Source organism: Oncorhynchus mykiss, chromosome 6 (assembly GCF_013265735.2).
Source record: "Oncorhynchus mykiss isolate Arlee chromosome 6, USDA_OmykA_1.1, whole genome shotgun sequence".
Taxonomy (NCBI): Eukaryota; Metazoa; Chordata; class Actinopteri; order Salmoniformes; family Salmonidae; genus Oncorhynchus; species Oncorhynchus mykiss.
The window spans coordinates 21,039,232-21,062,437 of record NC_048570.1 but is presented as its reverse complement, the minus strand read 5'-3'; the positions used below and the strand labels follow the sequence as shown (position 1 = coordinate 21,062,437).

The window sequence follows — 23,206 nt, the reverse complement described above, 5'->3', positions numbered from 1 at the left end:
CCTTGGAGAATTGGACTAGGCCTATATGATTGCGTGAGAATGAATATGACTGAAAATAAGTAGTGGGTGCTTGCTTTTTGTCCCAACATTTCACAGTGGGAATTATTCACAACCTCGAACAAGCCAATAAAACATTGGCTAGGCCTATAGAAACGGTATGGAATTAACCAGTGTTACTTAAAAACAAAGTCAATCAGCACAATAATTACATCCACCCCTGCACAATAAGACCAGGACATAATGTCAAACCTCAATGGTAGGAAAATGTCAGGGGTGGATATAATAGACATGTTACATGCATAATTATGCAGTTTGTTAAATAACATCCATTAGTAAATAGTTTCAGCTGAGAGTCTCTTGCACACTCCTTTCACATACACTCTGATTATGAGAATGAGTTATTGGCCTCACTCTGACAGCTGATAATTTAAGCCCTGTGTGCATCACCTCCAAACACACAGACACACACACACACACACACACAGGCATTGGTGATGTTGACTCTTAGCCTGCAATATCATCAAGATCAATAGTTTGCTCTTTGCTTGATCTCCAGTGTCGGATCATTCATACACTGAATGCCCATGACTGTTTGATTCACTGTGCTAGACGTTATGGTTTTCAATTGTCATATTATAATAGTATCTTGTTTCATATGATAGTACTGTACTGTGCTATAGAACGGTCTCGTTTCAGGCTGTGAGATTGCTTGTGGTTCAGCTCCATCAGCAGAAGGCTCGGCTGGAGGGAGTGTTCTCAACCTGCGTCAGACAGCACAGCAGGTGTACCTCAAGGTGAGACAGCCATTGCACTGCAGAGCAAGATCAGCAAACATGCAGGGGTTTGACAATGCGTATAGACAGGACACACTGCAGTGCTTAGATACCCAGGTAGTTGTGTCTCTGGTATTAATCAAGTCACATCAGACCTTCATATCTACAGGTTATGGAATGTGGCGTGGATACAACGATGTCCGAAAAATAATAACTCCTATGATTGAATCTTTCAATGCTAAACACTGCAATTATAGGAACCGTATACGACCATCTGGGTGTTCTGTAGGATAGTAGACAAGGAACAGCCATTTTCAACACTTACAAAATGAGGTGAAAAAGAAAGTATATAGAAGTGCAATGTGTTTCATCTTATCCTGTAGTGTGTGAGTTCACACACCAGCACCGAGTGTTTCTGCAGACACACCTGGCTGATACTGTCTGGCTTTATCGTAGCTTAAAATTATTGTCTGTAGTTAATTTACATGACATATTCCTATATCAAAAGATAAATTAAAACTCAGGTATAAACAGGCTAGACTGTGTGTCTAGTCCAACTAATCATGTGATGTCATTGGCCGTGTTCGAGATCATCAAAAGGGTGATGTATCATGGGTAAATTGACTGATTTACAAATATTATTGAGGAGTTATTTATGGTGCAAGGTGATTTGTAGAACATTCAGTCGGCAGTCGCCTGCACTAGGGGCTAGGGGGTGTTCGGGTCGGCAGGGGTGAACTCATAACGGCTTTCAACTTACTCTTGAAAGTTGTAAGAGTAGAATGCACAAAGTGCAATTTCGAAATTGGGTAGTGCATCATCAGTTTTCGTCTTTTCATGTCAGTCGTTCCACACCTTAGAAAGCTATTCATAACTTGTCAGAAATGTCCAGATCAACTAGCTCGTCAGCTAGCATTTTTTAGGTAGGTTTTTTAGCCCATATCACATGAATACACATTAGACACATTGCAAAATGTATAGAATTGCAAGAAAATTAGCTTTAAAACTGAAGAAAGAAGAATATTCAGTACATGAGAGTGCCTTGATTACTTCTGGAAGTTTGTTTTGGCTATTTCGGCATTGTTCATTATCCAGCATCAAGTTACGTTTACTCTATACTTAAGACATTGGTTTGAATCTTGGTTGTGCTTTTAGATTTTGAGAAAAATCACTGCAAAAACTGGATGAATCAACATCAACGTTTCCATTTCATTGAATCTACGTGGAAAACTGATTGGATTTTAAAAACGTCATCCATAAACCTTTTGTTGATTTAACATTGAATTCACATTAGTTGACAACTCAACCAAATGTAAATCAAAACTAGACGTTGAACTAGACGTCACTTCTCTCATTGACTTCTCAAACCCCAAACCCCGGCCTGCTATTTGGTCTGCTTCGCAAGCGATCCCGGATGTCTCGCTATGTTGCGCCTCTGGGTTTAGAAACTCTGTGACACAACTAATAACAACAACACTGAACAGCCCATCCAGATGTTAGAGATTAGCCTAGCTTTATTCCTCCCTCTGCCTCTCTCCCCCCATCTCTCTCCCCCTCTCTCTCTCTCTCTCTCTCTCTTCCTCTCTCTCTCGCTGCCTCTCTTTCTTGCTGCCTCGCTCTCTTCCTCTCCCTCTCTCTACCCCCATTCTGTTTTTTCTCTCTGACACAAACATTTCGCTCATTCTCTCTTTATCAGTGTCACCTTCACTGTCACCCTATTGATTTATTTTTCAATCCAACCCACTGTAGAATTTCTCCTGGTCTTTTCTTCCCAGATACCTACACAGCAGCTTGGCCTTTACCTCTGCTGTGAATTCCTATCAGGGGATCAGGACAGAGAGAGGGAACAAAGCAGAGCAGTCTGCTAAATCAACAGGGGATTGCTACTGGAGTGGTGACAGGGCATCAACTGCATTGGGAGAGGGGGGGGGGGGGGGTGCTACCAGGCCAGTGAGCACATTACATGTAACATTAAGAGCTGTAATATGTGATACAGAAGGAGGAAGCATGTTGATGTGGAAGGGAGGGGATGTGAATGATATCGCGGTTCCCAGTAAATTGAGGTCATCTCAGTGTTTCGAATTAACTTGAGTATTTAAAACAGATTTTTATGTGAATTGGAGATTTTTAAAAAACAAATCTAATAAAATACATTCCTCCAAAAAAATCCCTTTTTCCTCCATGTTTACTCTGAAGCAAGCTGGAGCAGTCATACAGATTTGTTTCTTTTTACTTTACTCAACCCCAAGAGAGATGGATCCTGGCCCCAAAGCAAAGGAAAACCACATGAAGTCCTGAATTAGATCTGGGTATAAATAATTGATGGGCTGCTGCATGTTCACAACTACTCTGCTGATTCATGGGCATTCAAGGTCAAGAGGAAATGACTGCAGCTATATGGAGAGAAAGAGGATGGATGGCTAACACACCTCACTGCTGTTCAGCTGACAATAGTATGATAATAATATAATTATGGACACTTTTATCCAAAGCAAATTACAGTACTGTCAACACTGACAGTGATACATATATTCAGCATAAGTGGCCAATGAGAGCTTTGAACTCACAACCCTGATGCTACAAACACCATGCACTGACCTAACGCACTAGCCATTGAAAAATGTATGAATGAGGAGTGAAGACTATGAGAGATCCCTGATCCATTCAATAAAAACCTGTACTGAACTCATGCATCATTGAAGTATCATCGATACTGAACACATACATAATTGAAGCATGGCAGGAGAGCACTGTATAAAAATAACCATGTACTTGATTGCTATGCCAATGCCTCAGTCTCAGTAGACTGCAGTTCAGTTGCCACTCATGCATCAGTATAGATGCCCACACTAAGAAAAAAGGTGCTATCTAGAACCTAAAAAGGTTATTCGGCTGTCCCCATGGGATAACCCTTTGAAGAACCCTTTTGGGTTTCATGTAGAACCCTTTCTACAGAGAGTTCTACATGAAACCCAAAGGGTCCTCCTATTGGGAACAGTCGAAGAACCCGTTTGTAAACCTTTTTCTGAGTGCATCCTACACTGGGTTAGCCTGGCTGATGCGACTCACATGGTACACAGCAAGGGAGTGCTGTTACACACTGGTATGGACAGGAGAGCATTGATGGTGTAATATTCACACAGAAATTGTCTTGAGCTTTGATTGGTTCTCTCCGTTTTTTTTCCTGGGGTTGAGACATCTCATTGTTTAGACTTGAAAATTCAACAGTTGTTTTGGAAGGGGGCGGCACTCATGGGCTGTGTGGCTGTCAATGTGGGTGTATGGTTCTCCTGTCTTTCTCACTCAATCAGAAAAAACACAGCTCCCTTCATTATCAATGCATTGTGCCTACAATATAATCTCTGTAGAAAGGGTTCTACATGAAACCCAAAAGGGTTCTTCAAAGGGTTATCCCATGGGGACAGCCGAAGAACCTTTCCAGACTAATCAGGAAGACTTCGAGTTTGGTGTCAGCCAGACTAACGGTGGGTAGATTTTTTTTACATTTTTTTATTTCACCTTTATTTAACCATGTAGGCTAGTTGAGAACAAGTTCTCATTTGCAACTGCGACCTGGCCAAGATAAAGCATAGCAGTATGAGCAGACAACACAGAGTTACACATGGAGTAAACAATTAACAAGTCAATAACACAGTAGAAAACAAAGGGGGAGTCTATATACAATGTGTGCAAAAGGCATGAGGAGGTAGGCGAATAATTACAATTTTGCAGATTAACACTGGAGTGATAAATGATCAGATGGTCATGTACAGGAGATATTGGTGTGCAAAAGAGCAGAAAAGTAAATAAATAAAAACAGTATGGGGATGAGGTAGGTGAAAATGGGTGGGCTATTTACCAATAGACTATGCACAGCTGCAGCTTACCAATCTGTTTTAAAAATAAGGCAGCAACACTTCAAAACGTGATGTGATAACAGCTTCTGATAGCTCTGAGTCTGAAATGGAACTCTGTTACCTTTTTTAATGCACTACATTTGACCAAGGCCCACAACCTATTCCCTATGTGCACAAAAGTGGCGCACTACATAGGGAATAGAATGCCATTTCAGATCCAGCCGGACTGCCTTTTAAAAGGAACTGAGAGGTCCATCTGTCTGCTGTTGAAGGGAAATAAAAGAGGACATTGGTCGGCTCATACAAACCTTTTGTTTTCCTTTAAGCTCTAGCTGCACCTAGGTGGTTCCAAGCAGCAAAATGAGGCAGGAACCATTTTGATAGCCCGGCCTGGGACAAAACATTGTGTGGATCCAGCAAGGAAAGATCTACATTCTCAAAACCTCACTGGCCCAAGAAATAAATCATTTTATCAGGGCTGAGAAGACAGGTATGTTCACCTGGGAATTACTGCAGAGGAAGGTGATAAATCACACCAATTAAAAAGAGTTACTGCCTGTGATGTCTTCTCATGACCCATCAAATTATATGTCCCTACAAATGAGACACTGATTTAGGGAGAGATATTTTTACCTAGCTTTGACAGGTAAAGACATCATGAAAGCACGTTGAATTATGAAAAAGATATATGATACAGCTGCACATTTACAGGGTAAAATTTACAGGGTAAAATGTTTGCAATGAGCTCACAAAAAGATATCTAAGAAATGTCCCCATCCACATTCCCTTATTCACATGCATCTAGTCACAGAGCTTTCATATGACAAAGATGTAAACATTGCTGCTGTTGAAACACAAGCACCATTGTGCCTGGGGTCCCATAGAGTCACTTAAAAAAAAACGTTGCCTCCATCAGAAAGGGATACAAAGACAAAGAGTTTAGAGAACAAGAAGATCAGGATTTAATCAATACGTCAATGCATAAAATCAGGACGTCATGTCAGCTCTACAATAAAGGTCTGTGAGATTGCCATTGTCTCATTATTAAAATATATATTCCATGGGGAATATCCTCTCTATGATCATATGTTTCTAACACCCTTGGAACTTGGTCTAAAAATGAAGGTCTAAAAATGATTTGATAGGTATAGTGTACATGGTGTGCAGTGAAAATGTAACCCTAATAAATTAACAAGCTTACATCTCAAAAGGCAGATGGTAATGCAGTGATGGGCCCATTTTAATTTGATAAACCAGATGTCCTCATAGACTTTGTGTTTATTTGCATTATAGAGACTTTGACAATGTCAAACACCAGACTTCACTTAATGTAAAAGATGTACAGTACAACAGCCCACATTCTGTCCTCATAACAACCATTGAACCTTGTAAAATCACCTTATAAAGATCAGCATTTTAAAAGTATTTTCCTCTGTTTATTACTTCATGAACTACATACTGGATTTAGTAGATGGACAATTGGCTTTGTTACAATATCACCTTTCTTATTTTGAGTATACATTTCTAATGTTTATTGTTTGGTTTTAGTCTCCAAATAAATTTGACCTAAATCATAACACAAAATAACAGAGCCTTTATTAGATTTCTAGAGATAAAATTATTGTGTCTGGTCTTTGTCTGCTTCAGTACAACATATTCTAAGAGTTGCTCCTGCCACCTAGTGGTTGGAAAAGAAACAGAATTAGTCATGTCATTCCAAAAAGTGAGCATAACCATGTAGCAACATTTATTTTTTGTTGAAATGTCCCATTAAAAGGGGTTTAAATCCCAGTCCCAGTCCTGCCTATCTGAGGATGGGTTCAGCGGCGCTGCCCCTGGTTGGAGAGGGCCTGTGGGGGGAAAGCAGGCTCCCTCTGGGAGGGTCCCTGAGTGGAGGAGCCAGGCTCTCTGGACCAGAGGGTTTGGATGGGCTGGTCCTCTTCTGGGGTGGTGAGACTTTCCTGACAAACAGAGGCACTACGGTCACCAATACATTGACACAAATCGGTTTACATGTTTACATTTAAAAAATCCACTTAACATAAAACATCCCTCTGACCATTTAATTAAATAAAAACATTCCCCACAATAAAAACATTATCTACTGTAACTAAGTTACAATATGTATTAATATATACACTGATGACATTGCATTTCCTAATCTAAGAGTATTTTTGGCAAGCATAAAATGCAGCTCAATCACCTGTGCAGTTGAAGGCGGGTGCTCTTGGAGAGGGGTCCCATCTTGGACAGGATGTTGTTGTAGTTGTGTGTCCGTCGCGGTACAAGGCCCAGGTCTCCTGTCTTGAAGTGAGACAGCTGGGTGGTGTCCTTGAGAAGAGGACCAAGAAGCCCTGATGATCTGGAGGAGGGTGTAGGAGACAAGTATGCATGTCATTTAAGAAACATAGTGAGCTAGAGAAATACACTATATATACAAAAGTATGTGGACACTTTTCCAAAATTGGTGGATTTGGCTATTTTAGCCACAACCGTTGCTGACAGGTGTATAAAATCAAGCACATGCCTTGCAAACTCCATAGACAAACATTGGCAGTTGCATGGCCTTACTGAAGAGCTCAGTGACTTTCAATGTGGTACCGTCATAGGATGTCACCTTTCCAACAAGTCAGTTCAACAAATTTCTGCCCTGCTAGAGCTGCTCTGGTCAACACTAACTGCTGTTATTGTGAAGTGGAAATGTCTAGGCACAACAACAGCTCAGCCGTGAAGTGGTAGGCCACATAAGCTCACAGAACAGGACTGCTGAGTGCTGAAGCGCGGACCGCTTAAAATTGTCTGTCCTCGGTTGCAACACTCACTACCGAGTTCCAAACTGCCTCTGGAAGCAATGTCAGCACAAGAACTGTTCGTCGGGAGCTTCATGAAATGGGTTTCCATAGCCGAGCAGCTGGACACAAGCCTACGATCACCATGTGCAATGACAAACGTTGGGTGGAGTGGTGTAAAGCTCGCCGACAATAGACTCTGGAGCAGTGGAAACGCATTCTCTGGAGTGATGAATCGCGCTTCACCATCTGGCAGACCGATGGACGAATCTGGGTTTGGCAGATGCCAGGAGAACACTACCTACCCGAATGCATAGTGCCAAATGTAAAGTTTGGGGGAGGAGGAATAATGGTATGGGGTTGTTTTTCATGGTTTGGGACCTTTAGTTCCAGTGAAGGGAAATCTTAACGCCATCATACAATGACATTCTAGACCATTCTGTGCTTTGTGGCAATAGTTTGAGGAAGGCCCTTTCCTGTTTCAGCATGACAATGCCCCCGTGGACAAGCGGGCTCCATACAGAAATGGTTTGTCGAGATCGGTGTGCAAAAACTTGACTGGCCTGCACAGAGCCCTGACCTCAATCCCATCGAATTGAACACCTTAGGGATGAATTGGAGTGCCGACTGCGAGCCTAACATCTGTGCCCGACCTCACTAATGTTCTTGTGGCTGAATGGAAGCAAGTCCCGGCAGTAATGTTCCAACATCTAGTGGAAAGCCTTCCCAGAAGAGTGGAGGCTGATATAGTAGCAAAGTGGGGACCAACTCCATATTAATGCCCATTATTTTGGAATGTGATGTTGGATGATGTTGACCATGTAGTGAATCTTGAGCTTCTTGATAATCATACCATATGGCAACAATGTACTAACTCTTGCAACATAAAAAAAATAAACAGTAATTGTTATAGAATAATTATGTTGCTGTAGTTCTGTATTGACAGCTTTCTCCAAGACTGTGCTAATGTACAGAGTAAACCTGCACAATGGTTACTAGTGCACTAGCTCACATCTGCTACACTAGCATTAGATGAGAGGAAGGCAGTACGTAGGCAGCCTCCAGTACCTTCCTGGGCCAGGGCCGGTCTTGAGCTCGTGGAGGGAGTCTCCCTCTGGGATGAAGTCCTTCATGGCAGGCCCTTTCCCCAACAGAGCAGCACTGTCCAACACAGCCAACAGCTTCTGCATCATTTGGTTCCTCCGCACCAGAGTCTTCACCTCAGAGTCCTCCTCTTTAGGCACCTCCTGTTAGGATAGGCGAAGGAGTTACGTTAGTGCTACTAATCACATTTCCAACTGGTGAGCAAATGCGAGGTAAATCTAACCACAAGTGTTAATTACTCATCTCAATGTGGAAACATTTTACACACGTGTTTATAACTAAAGTAACAACATTCTGACTCATAACTACAATGTAATGACACAATAATTGCTTCAGGAAACAGTTTATAATACATAGAAGACTATCTACACGCATGCAATGTTTACACCAGTGGAGGAAGGGGAGAACCATCCTCAGTGAATTTTAGAAAAAATCTCAATTGAAAAAATAAGTTAAGTCCTTTTTAGATCAAATCGTATTAGTCCCATGCGCCAAATACAACAGGTGTAAACCTTACAGGGAAATGCTTACTTACGAGCCCCTAACCAACAATACAGTTTAAAAAAATAGTATGAATAAGCATAAGAAATAAAAGTAACAAGTAATTAAAGAGCAGCAGTAAAATAACAATAGCGAGACTATATACAGAGGGGGGTACCGGTACAGAGTCAATGTGCAGGGGCACCGGTTAGTTGAGGTAATATGTACATGTAGGTAGAGTTATTAAATGGATTATGCATAGATGATAACAACAGAGAGTATCAGCGGTGTAAAAAGGGGGGGGGGGGAGCAATGCAAATAGTCTGGGTAGCCATTTGATCAGATGAACATCTCATCAAATGGCTACCCAGGAGCTGTTTAGAAGCCTCTTGGACCTAGACTTGGCGTTCCGGTACCGCTTGCTATGCAGTAGCAGAGAGAACAGTCTATGACTAGGGTGGCTGGAGTCTTTTTAGAGAATTTTTAGGGCCTTCCTCTGAAGCTTGGAGGCCGAGCAGTTTCTATGCCAGGCAGTGATGCAGCTACTCAGGATGCTCTTGATGGTGCAGCTGTAAAACCTTTTGAGGATCTGAGGACCCATGCCAAATCGTTTCAGTCTCCTGAAGGGTAATAGGTTTTGTCATGCCCTCCTCACGACTGTCTTGGTGTGCTTGGACCATGTTAGTTTGTTGGTGATGTGGACACCAATGACCTTCAAGCTCTCAACCTGCTCCACTACAGCCCCGTCGATGAGAATGGGGGTGTGCTTGGTCTTCTTTTTCCTGTAGTCCACAATCATCTCCTTTGTCTCGATCATGTTGAGGGAAAGGTTGTTGTCCTGGCACCACACGGCCAGGTCTCTGACCTCCTCCCTATAGGCTGTCTCGTCATTGATCAGGCCTACCACTGTTGTGTCATCGGCAAACTTAATGATGGTGTTGGAGTCGTGCCTGGCAGTGCAGTCATGAGTGAACAGGGAGTACAGCAGGGGACTGAGCACGTACCCCTGAGGGGCCCCTGTGTTGAGGATCAATGTAGCGGATGTGTTGTTACCTACCCTTACCACCTGGATCCTACCCTTACCACCTGGACCCCCCCCCCCCCTCCGCCCCAGCCAATGTAAACTTTTAAACAGGTCAACATTCCGACCGCCTTTGGTGATCACACAGTCTTCTGGAACAGCTGGTGCTCTCATGCATGTTTCAGTGTTATTTGCTTCGAATCAAGCATAGAAGTAGTTTAGCTCATCTGGTAGGCTGGTGTCACTGGGCAGCCCTCGGCTGTGCTTCCCTTTGTAGTCTGTAATAGTTTGCAAGCCCTGACACATCCAACAAGCGTCAGAGCCAGTGTAGTACGATTTGATCTTAGTCCTGTATTGACACTTTGCTTGTTTGATGGTTCGTCGGAGGACATAGCGGGATTTCTTATCAGCTTCCGGGTTAGAGTCCCGCTCCTTGAAAGCGGCAGCTCTAGCCTTTAGCTCAGTGCGGATGTTGCCTGTAATCCATGGCTTCTGGTTGGGGGGTACGGTCACTGTGGGGACGACGTCATCGATGCACTTATTGATGAAGCAAATGACTGATGTGGTGTACTCCTCAATGCCATTGGAGGAATCCCGGAACATGTTCCAGTCTATCCTAGCAAAACAGTCCTGTAGCTTTAATCTGCTTCATCTGACCACTTTTTTATTGATTGAGTCACTGGTGCTTCCTGCTTTAATTTTTGCTTGTAAGCAAGAATCAGGAGGATAGAATTACGGTCAGATAAACCAAATGGAGGGTGAGGGAGAGCTTTGTATGCGTCTCTGTGTGTGGAGTAAAGGTGGTCCAGAGTTGTTTTCCCTCTGGTTGCCCATTTAACATGCTGATAGAAATTTGGTAAGACAGATTTAAGTTTCCCTGCATTAAAGCCCCCGGCTATTAGGTGTGCCGCCTCTGGTTGAGCGTTTTCCTGTTTGCTTGGCGGAATACAGCTCATTCAGTGCGGTCTTAGTGCTTGCATCAGTCTGTGGTGGTATGTAAAAAATACAAATGAAAACTCTCTAGTTAGATAGTGTGGTCTACAGCTTATCATGAGATACTCTACCTCAGGTGAGCAAAACTTCAACACTTTAGATATCGTACACCAGCTGTTATTTACAAAAATACATAGTCCGATGCCCCTTGTCTTACCAGACGCCGCTGTTCTGTCCTGCCGATACAGCGTATAACTAGCCAGCTGTATGTTGATAATGTTGTCGTTCAGCCACAACTCCGTGAAGCATAAGATATTACAGTTTTGAATGTCCCACTGATAGCTTAATCTTCTGCGTAGGTCATCAAATAGTAGAATGGAAGGAAGTGGGGGTTTATTCGATCGCCTATCACTTCTCAGAAGGCAGCCTGGCCTCTGGCCCCTTTTTCTCCACCTTCTCTTCACGCAAATTATGGGGATCTGGGCCTGTTCCCAGGAAAGCAGTATATCATTCACGTCGGGCTCCTCGGACTTGTTAAATTAATTAAAGGATTCTGCCAGTCCGTGGTGAGTAATCACAGTTCTAAAGTCCAGGAGTTATTTTCGGTCATAAGAGACGGTAGCAGCAACATTATGTACAAAATAAGTTACAAACAACGCTAAGAAACAAACAAAAAACCACAACTGGTTAGGAATACGTAAAACGTCAGCCTTGTTCTCTGCCGCCATCTTGTCACACATGACACCAAATAATTGATTAAAACACACTGTTTTGTAATGGTCTATAGTAGCCTCAGCAGCACTCTGTAGGACAGCACCATGGTGTAGCCGGAGAACACCTAGTTTCAGTCCTCCTCTGGGTACATTGACTTCAATACAAAACATAGGAAGCTCGTGTTAAACGGCACCGACCGCCTTTGGTTTACACTGCTATGATTTTGATTCCTAGCACTTCTTTACCATGAGGGCCTGTTTCAGGGCGAATGCAGCCGCCTGTAGGATGGTCTCCAGTTGTCCTCTCACGTCCCTCTCCTCCTCCAGCGCTCTCCCCAGCCTGTTTGCCTCGGCACAGTTCCTCCCTGTCTCCTCCAACAGAGAGGCCTGCACCTGCCTGTAGGAACAAACCAGAAGGTTGGGGTTAATTACTAATTCAGTTCTTCAATATCAATTGGGTTAAAAACAAAATACAAAAGACAGGAATAATACTTTTCAGGAAGTTCCATGCATGCAGTTCCATTGAAATTCAATAGATTTTGTGAGAATTAGTTTGACTGTTAATCTCACTCGTCGCTGGCATTTGAGGCCTTTGTGTAACAATAAACTGACTAGGGGAGCACCTGACATTTAAATGTCACAGTCACAGGCTGAATGAATTATTATTTCTTTGTCTGACATGAATAAGATATACTGTATCATTGTTACACATTAATGTCAGTTAGCCAGGCAAAATACTAATTAAATCATGTACAGGGCCGCAGTCCTGCTGGTTTTGGTTTCTCCAAGGCATTGATCAGTAAATTACACTGACTGCTCAGAGAACAGTCACTGAATGACAAGGAACAAAACCAGCAGACACTGCGGTTTACCAGGACCAGAATTGTGGACCCCTGATGTACAAAACAGGAACTCTGGAGTATTTTTGAAATCTGAATGGAAACATCAGACCTTAGGGCATGCATCTCTGCCAGCAGTACAACATGATCCTTCTGCAGTTGTTGATGCTCCTCTTGAGCCCTAGCATACTCCTCCAACTCAGCCTGCATCTGCTTACACTTCTCTGTGAGCTGATGGATCACCTGATGAAAAGAGAAGAGGAGCAGAGAGGAAGAGCAGGGTAACCTGTCAGCAATCAAATCAGGCTTCAGACAGGTCCTGTCATTATCATGTGGAGCTGTTGATACACCAAAATCATGCAAGCTGACAATCATCGCTCTCACCCCTTATCCCTCCCCAGTACCTTCTGGTTGCTGAGGCTCTTACGGGTCATCTTGTTGAACAAGGGCTCCAGGACCTCCATCTCTCTGCGAATATGCTTCTCTTTATCCCTCAGATCCTCGTTCTCCTCCAGCAGCTGCTTGCTCTTGTCTGACAGCTGACTAAGCTGGGCCGTCACAGACACATTCTCGTGGATGGCCCTCATGGTCGTCTCTGGCATCTTCCTGTCCGACACGCGCCGAAACTCGGCTGCCACCGCCGCCACGTGCTGCTGCATCTCCTTCTTTAGTCTAGAGCGGGCAGGGAGGGAGGACAGCATGAGCAGGAGCTCATGACCAGATCATACAGTGTACAAATGGCTTCTTAAATAATGGCATTGACCTGTCATTGTCCAGCACAGCCTTCCTCTCCAGGCTGTAGATGACTGTGTGGTGCTCCTGTCTCTGCTTCCCAAGCTGCTCCTCCAGGCCTTCCAAGTGGGCCATCAGCTCCTCCTTTTGTACACGGAACTCCTCGAGAGCTGCTAGCTTACCCGCTGCATGGGGATGGAGATAGGAGTAATACAATTACAGTTGAAGTGGGAAGTTTACATACACTTAGATTGGAGTCATTAAAACTTGTTTTTCAATCCACTCCACAAATTTCCTTGTTAACAAACTATAGTTTTGGCAAGTCGGTTAAGACATCTACTTTGTGCATGACACAAGTAATTTTTCCAACAATTGTTTACGGACAGATTATTTCACTTATAATTCACTTTATCACAATTCCAGTAGGTCAGAAGTTTACATACACTAAGTTGACTGTGTCTTTAAATAGCTTGGAAAATTACAGAAAATTATGTCACGGCTTTAGAAGCATATAATAGGCTAATTGACATAATTTGAGTCAATTGGAGGTGTACCTGTGGATGTATTTCAAGGCCAACCTTCAAAATCATTGCCTCTTTGCTTGACATCATGGGAAAATCAACAACAAAAAAATTGTAGACCTCCACAAGTCTGGTTCATCCTTGGGAGCAATTTCCAAACACCTGAAGGTACCACGTTTATCTGTACAAACAATAGTACACAAGTATAAACACCGTGGGACCACGCAGCCGTCATACCGCTCAGGAAGAAGACGCGTTCTGTCTCCTAGAGATGAACGTACTTTGATGCGAAAAGTGCAAATCCATCCCAGGACAACAGCAAAGGACCATGTGAAGATGCTGGAGGAAACAGGTACAAAAGTATCTATATCCACAATAAAATGAGTCCTATATCGACATAGCCTAATAGACCGCTCAGCAAGGAAGAAGCCACTGCTCCAAAACCGCCATAAAAAAGCCAGACTACAGTTTGTAACTGCACATGGGGACAAATATTGTACTTTTTGGAGAAATGTCCTCTGGTCTAATGAAACAAAAATAGAACTGTTTGGCCATAATGACCATCTTTATGTTCGGAGGAAAAGGGGGGATGCTTGCAAGCCGAAGAACAACATCCCAACCGTGAAGCACGGGGGTGGCAGCATCATGTTGTGGGGGTGCTTTGCTGTAGGAGAGACTGGTGCACTTCACAAAATAGATGGCATCATGAGGAAAGGAAAAGTATGAGGATATATTGAAGCAACATCTCAAGACATCAGTCAGGAAGTTAAAGCTTGGTCGCAAATGGGTCTTCCAAATGGACAATAACCCCAAGCATACTTCCAAAGTTGTAGAAAAATGGCTTAAGGACAACAAAGTCAAGGTATTGGAGTGGCCATCACAAAGCACTGACCTCGATCCTATAGAAAATGTGTGGGCAGAACTGAAAAAGTGTGTGTGAGCAAGGAGGCCTACAAACCTGATTCTGTTACACCAGCTCTGTCAGGAGGAATGGGCCAAAATTCACCCAACTTATTGTGGGAAGCTTGTGGAAGGCTACCCGAAACGTTTGACCCAAGTTAAACAATTTAAAGGCAATGCTACCAAATACTAATTGAGTGTATGTAAACTTGGAATGTGGGAATGTGATGAAAGAAATAAAAGCTGAAATAAATCATTCTCTCTACTATTATTCTGACATTTCACATTCTTAAAATAAAGTGGTGATCCTAACTGACCTAGGACAGGGATTTTTTACTAGGATTAAATGTCAGGAATTGTGAAAAACTGAGTTTAAATGTATTTGGCTAAGGTGTATGTAAACTTCCAACTTCAACTGTAAATGATCAAAGTTTGATCAGACATTTTAGAGCTGGTTTTAAATAAAAGTCTGGTGGTGGATCATGTGGATGGAATGTTATGGTGTCGAGGTTCTTAGTATCTTACCAAGGACCATGTTCTCTGAGGTGAGCTTGTCCTTGTTCTCCTGGAACTCTTGGCGAAGTTGACTGAGCTGCAGCTCAAAGGAGTCCTTCTCAGCTTCCTTGGCCTGCTGCAGTCCCACCAGTCTCTCCAACAAGTCTGTTAGCTCATCCTCCTTCTGGGCCAGCGAGCGCTTCAGGTAGAGCACAATGTCTTTCTTCTCCTTCTCAACGGTGAAATACTGAGAGGAGAAGTCCTTCTGTTGCACCTCCAACTCATCACATTTGTGCTGATATCTGCAAATATGAGGTGAGAAAATAGGATGATGGTGGGATTCAGTCATGGAAACTTGATTGGAATGTTTAGTTTCATATTCATGATTTAGTTTCATATTATTATGGTGTATTTTGTTTTAAACGTTAATGTGCAGTATTTTATAAATAACACATATTTTAATTATTTGCATTAGTCCTAACTGATTCGTGTTTGATTGACAATTTTACGCACATGCACCGCAGTTTTCATAACGGCAATGGGTTCTATTTTATCATTATGTGGTTATATTGTTCCAACAATAATCTGATGGTGTCAGTGCGTGTTGATTTGCAACATTATTTCTTATTCAGAGGATGAGAGATTAGCCTAAATATGAATAGAAATGATCTGTGCGGACCACCCAATGAAAACTCTCACTTTTCCAATTGTTCCTCCAAGTCTCGTATCTGCGACCGGTAGAAATCTTTTCCACTTTCAGACAATGCGTCGTCAAAACACGTTTTGTCTCCAAATCCAATGATCTCTTTTTTGGTTGATTTATCTCCGCTTTTCTTTCCATTCTTTTTTGGCATATTTGCAATGAAACGTTGTGATTGCACTATTAAACAACTCGGCAACCACAACACACGTTGTTACCAAGAGAATGACGTCAGGTGCTGACCCGTTGAATTGGAATGTCAGTCTGCGCCAAGTCTCGCTGACTGCAGTGTGTAGTTCGGGGCCGGGCTCGACGTTTGACCCCGCCCACTTTTTTTTGGTCCATCTGAGTTTTGACAGTCCCACACTGAATACAAACACACAAGTTTGTGCAAGGCACACGTTGAATACAAACGTATTTCATTTTTGAAGATCATAAGAAATATTATATAAAGTGGTACCAACATATGTGTTGTAACGTTTTTTGCTTCATCCTATATTTGAGGCCAGCTACTGATATTGTTGCAGGGAACAACAGACTTGTCATGTACTGTTAAAATTGTGCTGATAAATGTTATAACTTTGCAATTATATTATTTAATTGAGTGTATATATATATATATATATATATATACACACACATATACACACACACACACAGTTACTACCCATCCTGATTTATACTGCTATTTACTTTCCACATGAGAATGGTGACAGAATATACCATACAGACATACTGACAAGCTGAATGTGCTTTGTACATGAAGTTATACCAGCTCCAGTACAGAGATCAGAGACTCGGGTGACTTCTACGTCATCTTTACTAAACAACACAATTAACAATTGAAACAATTAACACAGCAGACAAAAACAAGGTTTGACCACTCCTCAAAAATGGCTTCACTCCTACTCCTCAAAAGAGGCAGACAGTCATTTTTTTGTTGTCAACTGCCTCCACATAGAACATCAACTGCCTCCACATAGAACATCTCATAATCTCTCTGTAGCTGGAACATGAACGGTTCCTAGAGGATAATATGTTCCTCTTCATCCAGGCCATCATACAACCGTAGTTCTTTAAGGGTTGTAATGCGGTCTTCCCCACCCATCCAAACTACACTAGGGAGGTAAACGGTGCCTTTAAATGTTTTGTCGTTCCCTTGCTGCCTCTAGGGTGTTAATTTGAAGAACATCTGATTCCTTGAAGAAAAAGGAAGAATAAATATGAGTAGAGCCTCATTGGGTGATCAAGTCAAATTACACCCCACTTTCACAATACCACCATGCAAACAAATGCCCCTATTACTAAAGGGTTTTTATCTATAACTACTCAACAAGTTATCACAACTATTATATCTTGCCATGCATCATGCCTTAAACACAGTAGACTACATACCCAGTTTACAGCTCCCAATTCACCATGCATCATGCCTTAAGCCTTAAACACAGTAGACTACATTCCCAGTTTACAGCTCCCAGTTCACCATGCATCATGCCTTAAGCCTTAAACACAGTAGACTACATTCCCAGTTTACAGCTCCCAGTTTGCCGTGCATTTTGTTTTCAGTATCGTCTAGAAAGAAAACAGATTGTGGTCATTAAGTAATGTAAGGGAACCTCTTGGGATGTGTGTACAAGAATGCACCTTAATTTAGCTAATAGCCTTATTACCTAGTACCTGATCCTGCAGAGCTGTATACTGATGTGACATGCTGTGACTTCTTGGGGGGGGACATCTTCAACATCATCCTGAAATATATTGGAGAGGGCCGGGGTTGAAGTCTTTAAACATTGGTTTAAGACTATACCACTCATCATGACACCTCCTACCTGTAGTGTGCTTTGTTTTTGCCACCTTTTTCGATCTTTCAACCTCTCTTCTTCAGACCTTAGTGAGTGAATGACATACATTACATACATTCAATATATTCAGGTCAGTCTGGCTACAGTGAAACAAGTGATTTTAAGGATGCAAATGAAAAGTTTTTGTAATGTTCAAGACTTACTGTATGGGAAAGTTCTGCAGGAGAACTAGGCACCGCCATCGCCTAGTTTGCTGCGTATTTTCCTTTGAAAATTCACATAATTGAATGGGTTTACCAAAAAAACATTATATCCACTAGTGATGAGAATTTCATAATTTATACATACCTCAGTGAAATCACACTGTGCTTCCATTGCAATGTACAGAGTGTACTGTAAGTTAAGTAGGTTGTTAAGTTTGATAACAACAATAATGATAAACCCCCCCCCCAAAAAAAAATATTTTAGGATGTAGAAGATGTCCCCCCCAAGAAGTCACAGCATGTCACATCAGCATCCAGCTCTGCAGGAGTTTGATGTATGAATTGTGTATGTAGTGTAAAAACTGTAGGAAATAGGTCCCAAAAAGTGTCAGGAATAATAAACAAGAAAAAGTATGAGCAATAACAATAGTGTGCTTTGCTTGCTGAAAGCACAGAAATATTACTAACTTTTCCTATGTTATAACAGAATATAGGACTAATATAATATACTGAATAGCATCTTACCATCACAACAAACACCCCACAGTTGTTTGAGAAACCTTGCTTTGGTAGATCCTGTGGTGTGAACAAGGTACCATTTTCAATACAGGAATGACAATCAAATGGTACAGTTCAGTGGAATCATTTAAAGGAATATCTAACCTGAACATCATCCACACCAGAAGTCCTCCAGGGTCCAGGGGACAAGATCTGAGCAATGTTTCTGTCAACACAGTGTATGTGAAAGTAAAGAAAAAGTACAATTCAACAGCTTTTTAATACTCCAGCATGCATAACAGTTTTCAACACAGTTGGAACTGAATTAGCCAAACTATTTTAAACAACATTTATGGGTGTTGCTGGACCAGAACATTTATTTTTGACTGCAAACACACCATTTCTCACATCAATGCACTCACATGCCAAAAATATTTCATTGGACACTGTTTCAAAGCTATGTGTAGGCTTTCTTCGTAAATGTGTTTTGAAGTTTTTCTTATTTAACTTCAGTTTGCAGTGTGGACAAGTTACAATTACTTTTCTTGACTTGCCATGCATGTTGGGACCAGGTGATTTCATTATTGTATATACTATGTGTAGACTCACTAGGTGTAACTAAGGGAATGGCCGTCAGCATCAAAGATACATATTTAGAGCCAGCCAAACACATGGCATACATTGAAACACAGAAAATCAACAATCAAATCGATTACATAACTGTACATGTAAACCTAGGCTTACTGCTCAAGTAGGCAAATTTGTCCAAATAAGATTCCCTCATTGTAAGCAATTAGCTAGCTCACATGCAAAAGGGTGCTATTGCTACTTAGCTAGCTCAAGTGAAAATGGGTGCTAATTAAACGCTATGCTAACATCGGTGCGGTAGTTGGTTATATAAAAATATACCACTGCACTGGTATAACATTAATATTACAAAAGTACATTATGCATAATGACAGTCTCACTTCCATGGTTTATATTTTTATCCATGTAGGTTAGGCTCGATTAAGATTCGCTTTCGTTGACGTTAATACTTTCGACGTGAACCTTAACTTGGGTGACCTTGGAGATGGGAAGGGTTCAGGTTAAACGCGCTTGACTCCGCCCACATTGAGCCCGGCCCCGAACTGCACACTGCAGTCAGGGGCTTCTCGGCTACCCTGGTAACAAGACCATATTCTTTGAAGAAAGGATGAACAAAAATATTTGGTCTGTTACAGATCTTTTAGAGGAAAGTGGTAATATCCTCAGATATAATTATTTTATGATAAAATATGATTTCCTTGTCGCACAAAGCAATATTGTACAATCATAAATGCTATTCTCTCTAGTCTTGTACTGCTTAAACATAGATGGATGTTGTTTGCGGGATAAGAAATGTAACAATAAACATGTCAGACAAGTTATTTCTAAAGAATTCTTCCCAGAACAGTTAAAAATTAATTATATCTGTCACATTTTTTGATGTAGCCTATCTGTAATGAAGAAAATAAAAACAAAATATTTGTCTTTCCTTATACCACCCAAGGCCAAAGAGAACCATTTCAAAATTCTATGTATTCTTCAAATTAATTTTTAAGATTGAAATTCAATGAATATGGTAATGTGGTGGTTCATTTCTTTACTATCAAATGAGGAGAGACAAACTTATCACACAAGTCAGAGGTAAACTTAAACTAAATCTTTAATAATGAGAGCTTTGCAATAGCAATGACTTGTCAACGATTCACCATTTCTAATGATCCGTTGAGAGTGGCGAGACAAAAGTACAAAGGTATTTTATAGCCAAGATACACCCCTTTCAACCTACATGACAAACAACAGATACATAGAATGGGTCACAAGGTGAGACTTTTTAAATGACAAAGGAGTATCCCGTAGCCAGGATACTCCGTAGCCAGGATACTCGTTAAAAATAAATTATGTCAGTCTGCCCTATAGAGATAGACAGAGGACTCGTCTTTGTATCTGTGCCATTATAGCCTCTGTGACAGCATGGGCAATGCCATTGAGGCAATCTCCAATTTGAAGTAGTCCATTTTCTTCTTCATGATTGGCTGATCCCTCCTTATGACCCGGTTGGGCATGACTCCAATGGTCACCAGGAGGGATCAGCCAATGAAGTTGGAAGTCCCACCCAGTTGACTACAATAAAATGGTTGAAGCCCGCAATGGCGCAGTCTATGCTAAAATTGTCTTTTGGCCATTATAGACCTCTATCATTCTCTATGGTCTGCCCAAAGAATTAGGAATTAGAATACTAGAATGGACATGAACCTACTTAAAACAGTATAAAGGGTCAGCCATTTTGGGAAGGGAATTGAGTTTGTCGACCATGGTTTGCCGGTGAAAAAATACAAACATGCCTTTCTAGTCTGCCGTGGATGCCTGCTCCATTCTAATAGTTTTTTTTTTATACAAAACGTGCATCCAATCGTCTTGGTCCCAGACGCTGCTAAACCATTCACAAGCTTCAATCTTCTGCGGTTCAAAGTGTGGTGGCAAGAAAATGATGAATCTTCTGGGTGAAGCTGCTGTGGTTCAGTTACAATGCTCGTGATCATTCCAATTAGACTTGCTTGGATTTCTCCCTTACCATAATGGCTGCCATTGTAATCCATTACATTCTGGAACTTCAGGGGTTTATGACATAGCAACCCCTCTAGTAATTCTTCAGAGTTCAAGTGACAGACACATCTCAACATCAACTGTTCAGAGGAGACTGCGTGAATCAGGCATGCATGGTCGAATTACTGCAAAGAAACCACTACTAAAGGACTCCAATAAGAAGAAATTTGCTTGGGCCAAGAAACAGAAACAATGGACATTAGATGATGTCTGATGGGTTTGATGATGGCTTTGGTCTGATGAGTTCAAATTTGAGATTTTTGGTTCCAACCTCTGACTCTTGGTAACACGCAGAGTAGGTGAACGGATGATATCAACATGTGTGGTTCCCACCATGAAGCATGGAGGAGGAGGTGTAATTCTGAGGGGGTGCTTTGCTGGTGACAATGCCTGTGATTTATTTAGAATTCAAGGCACACTTAACCAGCATGGCTACAACAGCATTCTGCAGTGATACACCATCCCATCTGGCTTTCGGTTAGTGGGACTATCATTTATTTTTCAAAACCTTATCCAGTGCCTCATCACTAAGATGGACCAACATAACATAGCACACTTTCCCAGGTGAAGTTAACCCAGCCTTACCTATTGCCCTTTTCATCTCTTCCATGGTAAATGGTGCATTCAATGCATCATTTACATCCTCCCTACTATCCAGCATACCAGGGTGCTCCTCTCTCGTTCTCTCTCCCCCTTCTGCCCCTCTGACATATTTGCCGAGCTATGCACTTCGACAAACGCTTTGGTCATCATCTCTGCCTTCTCATGTTACTGTCAAATCCTCTACACTCATTAACACTGGATAATCTCACTCCCTTCTGACCCCACTCATCCTCTTAATCATCCACCACACTTCTCCCACAGGTGTCGCCCTTCCAATGGTGTCACAGAACCAACGCCAACATGACCTCTTTGCCTGACGGATAGTTCTCCTCACCAGGGTCTGGGCCTGCTTATACTGAATCAAGCTGGGCTCCCGAGTGGCGCAGTGGTCTAAGGCACTGCATCTCAGTGCAAGAGTCGTCACTACAGTCCCTGATTCGAATCCAGGCTGCATCACATCTGGCTGTGATTGGGAGTCCCATAGGGCGCTGCACAATTAGCCCAGCGTCGTCCGGGTTTGGCCGGGGTAGGTCATCATTGTAAATAAGAATTTGTTCTTAAGTGACTTGCCTAGTTAAATAAAATTAAAATTAGTTATCCGTCCTTTTCAGTATTCTAAATACCCTGTTCCTACTACTAAACATTGCCCGTCACTTCTCCGTCCACCATAAGACTGCTTTCCTCCTCCTCCCTGAACTCTTAGGTATAGCCTCAGTAGCTGCCCCCACTAACGCTGTTCTCACCCAGTTATTCATACTATCCACATCCCCTCTCATATCCACCTAAGACATCACCTGCTCACTCAGCTCCTGAAACTGATCCCACTTTGCCCTTCCAAACACCCTCCTGCCTACTCCATCCACTGACATCTCCTCCCTCCGGGCTACTGTGCATGCTATGGGATAATGATCACTCCCTACTGTTGACTCCTCCCATTTACAGATTCCTGCCATCGCACTAGATACCAGAGTGAGGTCCAAGGCAGACTCCTTCCCTGTGGCTAAATAAATCCTGGTCCCTCTGCCATCATTCAGGCACACCAGATCTTTCATCACTTGGCCATTTCCATCCATCCGTTTCCCACCCAGAGCGTGTCATGGGCATTAAAATCCCCATACCACATAACCTTACTTCTATCCTGGCCCTCAACCCTCTCCAGCACTTCCAGGTCCAATATCTGACTTTATAGTAGTTCACTATCACCCCTCCTCTCAACCACATATTCCTGTTCAACACCTCTGCCTAGCATCCTGTTGGAAAGTACTTTCTTTATGAAGGTGACACATCCCCTTCTCCCTAGATCTCTGTCCCTACAAACCACTAGATATCCCTGTATGATAAACTCCACATTCGGTTTGAGCCATGTTCCCTGCACACAAATAAATCACATCAGGCTTAGCTGGCATATATACAATGAACTGCTTGTACTCCTGCCCATGAGCCAACAGGCTTCGAGCATTCCATTGTAGTACTACCACCATAACTAAGATCCAGTAAAACATGACTCCAGCCTCAGCTGATTGAGGTCGTCTCAAACCTCTTCCCATGTCAACCCTGTCATACTCAGATGTCTCCCAGCAGCTTTAACTATTAGCTGAATCCTCTCTGTTTT

General features: G+C 42.2%; 1 protein-coding gene across 3 annotated transcripts; it reads right to left on the bottom strand.

Annotated features, from left to right (window-relative positions):
- Nucleotides 1–5,890: 5,890 nt before the first annotated feature.
- Nucleotides 5,891–19,406, bottom strand: cfap157 (cilia and flagella associated protein 157). Of its 3 annotated transcripts, none has more exons than XM_036979591.1 (13): nucleotides 18,526–19,406; nucleotides 18,388–18,438; nucleotides 17,863–17,924; nucleotides 17,687–17,744; nucleotides 17,535–17,605; nucleotides 15,188–15,459; nucleotides 13,273–13,426; nucleotides 12,914–13,181; nucleotides 12,622–12,752; nucleotides 11,917–12,067; nucleotides 8,488–8,666; nucleotides 6,834–6,992; nucleotides 5,891–6,586 (listed from the first exon to the last, which is right to left on the bottom strand). In XM_036979591.1, exons 2-13 carry the CDS (start codon nucleotides 18,388–18,390, stop codon nucleotides 6,451–6,453), a joined length of 1,644 nt encoding a protein of 547 aa, XP_036835486.1. In that variant the 5' UTR covers nucleotides 18,391–18,438; nucleotides 18,526–19,406; the 3' UTR covers nucleotides 5,891–6,450. The 3 variants fall into 3 exon arrangements, with proteins under 3 accessions (XP_036835486.1, XP_036835484.1, XP_021461255.2); XM_036979589.1 differs by having other exon boundaries at nucleotides 5,891–6,591; nucleotides 18,526–19,404; XM_021605580.2 differs by lacking the exons at nucleotides 17,535–17,605; nucleotides 17,687–17,744; nucleotides 17,863–17,924; nucleotides 18,388–18,438; nucleotides 18,526–19,406 and adding an exon at nucleotides 15,857–16,100 and having other exon boundaries at nucleotides 5,891–6,591.
- Between the last annotated feature and the right edge of the window lie 3,800 nt (nucleotides 19,407–23,206).

Excerpts from the sequence above, each read along its gene's own strand:
- cfap157 (XM_036979589.1), bottom strand. Across the intron at positions 17,745-17,862 it reads CTGCAGAACTTTCCCATACA|GTCTGAAGAAGAGAGGTTGA; the intron begins GTAAGTCTTGAA and ends TCACTCACTAAG. Across the intron at positions 15,460-17,534 it reads ATACAGCTCTGCAGGATCAG|ATATCAGCACAAATGTGATG; the intron begins GTACTAGGTAAT and ends TCATATTTGCAG.